Here is a 6,855-nt window from a genome sequence, read left to right as displayed (position 1 = left end):
GGTGTCTAGGTATAGGATCAGCCCACCGGTAAAGAAACCAAAAGGAACCAAGGGGAAACCCACGTCTGCTCTTGCCTAACGTAGGCACGTCACTTCTACTAATTTCTCTATCTTCGCTAGGTGACTTAAGGAATTTCAACCGGTGTTTGCAGGGGTCTCTTCTAATTTTCAACTGACCTGTAATGTGAAGGTGGCAGGACGTTTTCCCAGAAGGCTGGAAATTGAGCTTGTGCACTTATTGTCATCATTTCCTGCCAGAGGTAGCTTTGTCACTAGCACCAAGGCCACCAACAGTGGCACCCCTGGCTTGTTTTGACATACCCTTTCCTTGATGTGGCCACAGCAATGAGCCAGACATCAAAGGTTGACATGGATGCCCGTTGCCTGCCTGGTTAAACATTACCCAGGGGTCATCAGCAAAGCTTTGCTTTGAGACTTCATCCCTGCTTCCCTCAACTGAACAAGGTCAACCTCCCAACAGTGGACTGTGCTCTGACTGCTGGAAGGGACATCTAGAACTGGTGCTTTCATAGCTGTTTTCTCCCAGGCCAGAAGGCATGAACTGGCCACTGACAAGCCAGAAACGGCCCAGCAAGCCATTGTACGTGATCACATTGTTTGTTGTAAAAGTTGGGTACTTTCATATAAAAAACAGATTTCAGACAGAATTGACTTTTTTAACTCAGAGTCTCCAACAACAATACCAGGACCATCTGATAAAGAGTGGGAGGCAAAAAAAAGAGCTGGAGAAGGTGGAGTCCTGAAGGAGACAGAATACCGGAGAGCCAAGGAAACTAGAAGGACGGAAGCAGCATCTCACTGAGAGGCCAAGCTGCGGTATGGACATCGCAGGTGCTACGGGCAACAATTAGAAAAACCCCTTGGTATTTGTCAAGGAGGGACATAAGAATTTTACTAGCTATATGTGTAGGAGACAGACTGCAAGGTGTTAAAAAAAAGGAACACAACAAGACTACAATGAGTGGGCACCGAACTGAACATTAAGAGATTAGCCTGCAAGATGAACATCCACTTAGAGTGAGTGGTTGTAAAAAGTGGAATTGGATATGATAAAGGGAAGGTCACATTTGGCCACAGCAAGGGAGTTGCTAATGCAAAGAAAGAAATGAATGCACCGAAGGGCAAGGACGGAATCCTGGCAATCGTCTTCCAGAGCAAACCAGAAGGAGAGAGTACAAAGTTCAGACAGAGGGTCTGGTGGAGAAGATGGATGGTCTTGAATGTCAGGTTCACAGCCATGTTATGTACCCAAAGGACATGGACGGCAGAGGGCATGCTCTTGAGAAGGCTGCACTGAGTGATTTTTGAAGGATCCACAGAAAATAGTGCTGTAAGAAAATACTTGCCTTACTTGTCAAAAAAAAGTCAACTAATATTTTTGAGCAACTATTATGAACCAGTGGAAAATAACCCAACACTTCAGTACATAAGAATATGACAGAAGCACCAAGTTTAAAGGACTCTTAACAGAAACTCAAAGTATATCTCTGTAATGAGAATATGGACTAAGTCGAGCAAATGCTTGATCAAATTTGGAGAGCTACAGATCAGTAATAACACCATGCATGGCAGGCTCATACATTTATGTAAGATTATCTCCTGTAAGCGTTTTAATGAAGTTTTATGTAAAATCAAACAGGAACAATTGTTTATCTAATGTATTTTGTTGGGAACTTTTAATTACAAATGCAAGACATCAAGAATATATTCATTTTTTGGTTTATTAAAACAAAACTACACTTCTGTGCTTCTTACAATACATTAACAGGCATAAAAATCAAACAACGTTTCCAAATAAGTTTCGCTCACAAAATCACGCAGTATTATTTCACAGTACTTTATAGTAATTCTTTTTACAACAATTTAACATTTCTTTGTACAACAGGAAAATAACACCTTCCATCAAGGCATTTCAGAGCTCTAGATGTTTAGAAATAAAGTCAAAATTCTTTCAAATGCAATCATTAGTTTGTATTAAACTAGAACACCAGATGCCAAGTCTCAAGTTCCTAAAAAGAGCATTTTAAAAAACAGATTACATCCAAATTAAGTCTTATAAACTTCAATGATAGGTCTTAATCATATCTAAACACTAGAACTATCTGTGGTTAAAAATCTGCATTCAGTTGTGCAATATTTTCTTCTAGATCTGAATTAAAATCTTAATTATTTACCCCAGTTAATCCTTGTGTTAACTTTATTACTTTCAGGGAAAAACCCAGGATCATGGACGGCTGATCTCTCCATCAACGGAAAGAGACCTGACCGCCTGTATTACAGTTTTCTGTGCTTATCATCTCCAGGGGGAGAACATACATCCAACTAACTCTAACAGGTGATTGTACAAAATGCATGCAAATTCTGCCTCCCTAGCATCCTGCACTGACTGGTTTGTCCCCTTAGAGAACTACCTAACGTAGTGTTTCCCAAATTGTTTTCCATGGCATACTAGTGAGAGGTTCATAGGGATACCAAGGGGGAAAGAGGTCCTGGCATCACAACAGTTTGGAAATGCTGCAAAAACAGGCCTGGGACCGGGCACAGCCTGAGCCCACACCATGCTAGAGCGCACTGTGAGCTTCTAAAACAAGGGGATCCACGTACACATTTATTTTACCAGCAACACATCCACGAAACACCCACGAACATCTCACAGAGCACTCAGATTACATGGAGAACCATGGGAAATGCTTTTCCCCTTCAGGTGCCTGGAAGTTCCATAATCTAAGTTTACATTCATGGAAATCCCTGATGTATTTTCTCTACTTATCCTCATGACTTCGAGAGACTGAACAGATCTGAGAAGGCAGACTAAGGAGTTACTAGTTCTGTGCTACTAGTTCTACACGTCTCACACAAGTTCCTTCCCTTTGCTTTTCTTGAAATTTAAGGGAACAAAAAAATCCTTCCTCTTTTCTGAAATCACTTAGGACATCCTCAGTTGGAAAGCGTGCAGATTCATATTGCTTATTATTGGATTTTTTTTTTTTTTTACTCACAGTCTTCCCCTGGAGGGCATGCATTTCAGTTTTAGAGAAATGCAGTAGAGTAAACTGTAATAAATTATTTACAAGCACCTAGTTTGTATAATCTTACATGGAAGCCATTCGCTTTTGGAAAACAGTGAGAATAAATCTTTAAGCAAAACAGTGCTATCTGGAAGCCTTACTGTGATGATGTATGTTTTTTTTTCAGTAATGAGGCACTGAAGAATGAGTTGTGCTAAAATTAACTCAGGGTCAGCTTGTCGGGATGAGCATAACTTTGGTTGAGATTTTTTCTTCCTTAAAAAAGGTTTTCAAAGCACCAGTTAATTACAAAAAGCATGCATATTTATTCTCACAGTGAGTTAAGTTGCGAGAGAGCTAGCAAATCATATATTGCATCTCCAAAGCATCTGATTACATTTCTAGAAACAAACCAACTGAAAGGAAAAATGAAGCCAGAGAAGCCATTGTTCCCTGCTCAGGCTAGCACAGCAGCCCTTAGCAGAAGTCACAGGCCGGGCAGCAGAGTCCACTTGAAATCAGTCCCAGCCTTGACTTCCCAGGTAACTCAGAGAGAGCTTGAGCAATCCTTGATCTATAATTTAGAGGGAGAATGAGAGAGACTAGTGCAGTGACTGCCGCCCAGAAAAAGAATACCATGGGGATAAGTAAGTCTCCCTGGGTGTCCCCCACATGCACGGCTCCAGCCAACAGAAGAAGTGTTCCTCCGTCCCTGTTAGTACAACAGAGCACTACCAGGCGGGGACCCTGCTCCACACCAGAGCCGCAACAACACTGACAATGGCTAAGGGTACATCAATTCCTACAAAGAACAAACAGATTTTAAACACAGAATCTGAGAAGACTAGAAAAAGCTCACGCCAACACAGCATTATTGCTAGGAGTTTCAGACGAGATCTTTCATACGACGTGAAGTACCGGTCAGTCCCCTTCCTTCTCCCAACACACAGGGGATACTCCTGAGGCGCTATTAGTGTTTTGAGTCCAAGCTTATGAAAGTACAAACTTAATTCTCAGTACTTCCAATTCAAAGACTATATGCAATATTCACCAGGAAAAATTCCTAATTCCATAATACCATTGGAGAAAAGAAACAGTAAGCTGTCAGAAAATGTTTTAATATCACATGATCTTTATGAAATCACCATAGTTACCACAATGAACAGTAATGCTCCCTGCTCCTAAGAAGGCACCTACCCATTATGCACAGACAATTTTTCATCATAATTTGCCACCATGTGGCATTAGGGTTTAGGCATATAACCATATACATTTTTTTAAAAAACATGGTTTTTCCTCACAGCTAAAAATCTGTAACTGCCTCCAACCACGGAGCAGTCAATTGGGCTACCACACACATGGCACAGGTTGCGTACCACACAACTTGAGTGGGCACCAGTCACGCGGACTGGATGTAGTGCACAACCTATACACAGTACATGAGAGCCCTGGGTCAGCAGCCTCTAGCCACAGCACTTTCCGCTCACACAGTCTATCAGGCTAGTCAAGTTAGGACAGTTGCTGTTTGGTTGGAGAATCTCCAAGAAACAGCTGTATCCAGGAGAGGCAGGTGCCACCTGAGGGGTGGGAAGGGGTATGGACATCAAACAGGTGTCGTTCCTAAATACTTGCTGGTCATTTAAAACTCAATGGCACTTTTTTATATGAGCAAAAGTTCAAAGTCAGTGTTCTGGCCAAGTTTACCTTGAATTCTGCCAGCCAAATCTACCTCCTGATGTGAACTGTCTGATCACATTAACTCTATTTCTGACCTAAACCAATATTGTGTATTCGTGTAGCTTGTCAAACACTTTCTAAATCTGACTGCAAAGGACAGCACAGTGATACCTGGGTGTGATCTAGATCAGCCCATTCATTTGTAAAGCACTTTGGATGAAAGGTGTCCCCTTTAAAATTAGCTACTATTGATGAAGATAAAACTGAAAAAAAAAAAAAAAAGAAAAGAAAAAAGAAAACCAGTGAATGGATGACTCAATTATGTTTAAAGGAAGCATTAACCATTAATCAGAAAATATTACGACAAATTATCCGACAGTATTAAGTATGCTATGTAAGATTCAGTTCTAGAATGAATCTACATTTTTGTGCCCATCACAGTAATTTAGTCCTTAACGGTGATACTTAAAAGGGAAATCTTTAATAAATTCCAAAATAATTTTTTGAGATTTCATTGTGTCACCTATTGATGATGAGTTGCAAGTGGAGGCTGGGGGCCCCCGAGCATCCCACGGAGGCTGCTGTGTCGTCTCGGAGTAGGGGGGAAGCACAGCCCCGCGGAGGGAAGGCACTTGTCTTCCAGCACGTCACAGCAGGACAGGGCAGGCCTGCCCACACGTCGGCACCTTCAGCTCTCGAGCCAGAGGCTGGAGCCTGTGAGGGACTCATCTGATACCCTCCACTTGCCAGAGGTGCCAGCAGTAACCTACAGCACCACGAAACTCAGAATGTACTCTAGGAGTTTTTGCCGGTTGCACTGAGGTAGAAACGTGCTGCTGAGTTCTAAAATGGACACTCTCTTTTGTTTGGTCTCTTTAAAAACCTAGAGAGAAAGTTGAAATTAAAGACAAACCAAAATAAGAAGATATTTCTGTCACCAACCCTGACCTTTGTTCTAGCCCCAAAAAGCAGTCAAGGCACATAACACTGTATCCTGGTTTTAAATAAATGGACGTGTGGGGGTTCATGAGTAGGGTTGTGGATGCAGGTGTGATGGGTTTCTTTTGGGTAGAGTCCAATCAGCATACTATACTTTAAAATCTGTGTTAGAATAAAGTCACAAAGAGTTCCTTACAAAGGCCATTAGTACCTCCACGGAACTCCTGTCCCGTATGACACATGGAGTACAGTACACCAGAGGAAACTTCCAGCAATACCAGTAGAAACAGAGTAACTGAAAATCATAGGACATAACATCCCTGCCGAAAATTGTAGTAGCGTGTTGAAATGCACTGCCACTTGTTATATGTAAACAGCTTGGGGATGAAGGTGAAAACCAGGAAAATTCTGGAACATTCAAATAAATCTGTACTGGTGTGTCCCACTTTCTATAAGCCTGTCCCCCTCCCAATCCCCAGAAATGTGGTCACGATCGGTCCAGCAGAAACTGCTTTTTCAGGGCCCACCCCAAATGCAGGTGGCTAAAACAGACCAGGTCTGAGCAGAAAGAGAAGTTAACACGTGCCTTCCTACCATAAGCAGTGGGAACTCACCCCGATATCCTTAAACATTTTCACAGCATTCTTCACAAGGCAGTAAGTGGCACTCTCAGCTGCGGAGAAAGGATGAGACCCTGTGAAAAGCTGAGGCCTGGCAAACACGAAACCCCCAACATCCACAGTGAGAAAGTGCGGGAGGCCCTGGAGAGGGGCTGAGCCAGGCGGCAGACTGGGGTCCAGCGCGCCCCCACCACTGGCAACCTGGGAGGTCTCAAAGGCTCTGCTGTTTCTTTAAACTTATTCTGTCATCTTTTAAGACAAAAAGAGCAAGAAGAAAAGAGAGAGAGAAGGAGGGAGGAAATGCGAGAAAGGAAGAGAAGGAGAAACCCTACAACGCCCGCCGTGAACGGCTTTTGAGGGGCGCGAACAAGACCGTGGGCAGAAATTCTGTCCGGCCGCGCAGAGCAGCGTGGACAAGGAGGAGGCCTTAGTCAGCGGAGCCGGAGAGAGCACAGACTAGAGGTCAGAGAAGAAGCCCTGCAGCCGGGTGTGCCCATTCGCTAGCTGTGGGAGCTACGACAGTATCTAGAGAGAAATCCAGAACTATAGGGGCCTATGTGGATATGGAGATATGTCTAGAGAGAAATTAT

At 43.0% G+C, this 6,855-nt stretch overlaps 1 protein-coding gene across 6 annotated transcripts in view; it reads right to left on the bottom strand.

The window, feature by feature from the left end:
• Nucleotides 1–1,724: 1,724 nt before the first annotated feature.
• The window catches only part of GPAM (glycerol-3-phosphate acyltransferase, mitochondrial), a 102,962-nt gene continuing 97,831 nt past the window's right edge, over nucleotides 1,725–6,855 (bottom strand). For all 6 annotated transcript variants that reach the window (XM_059173216.1, XM_059173212.1, XM_059173213.1 and 3 more), the window contains exons 20-21: nucleotides 6,260–6,318; nucleotides 1,725–5,589 (exon numbers count right to left, since the gene is read on the bottom strand). In XM_059173216.1, the coding sequence (XP_059029199.1) occupies nucleotides 5,473–5,589; nucleotides 6,260–6,318 (176 nt within the window). In that variant the 3' untranslated portion in view covers nucleotides 1,725–5,472. The remainder of the gene's footprint in view (nucleotides 5,590–6,259; nucleotides 6,319–6,855) is intronic.

This window comes from Mustela lutreola, chromosome 4, assembly GCF_030435805.1.
Source record: "Mustela lutreola isolate mMusLut2 chromosome 4, mMusLut2.pri, whole genome shotgun sequence".
NCBI classification, from domain to species: Eukaryota; Metazoa; Chordata; class Mammalia; order Carnivora; family Mustelidae; genus Mustela; species Mustela lutreola.
Note: the sequence above shows the minus strand (reverse complement) of the source record. Positions and strands in the feature narration are given on the sequence as shown.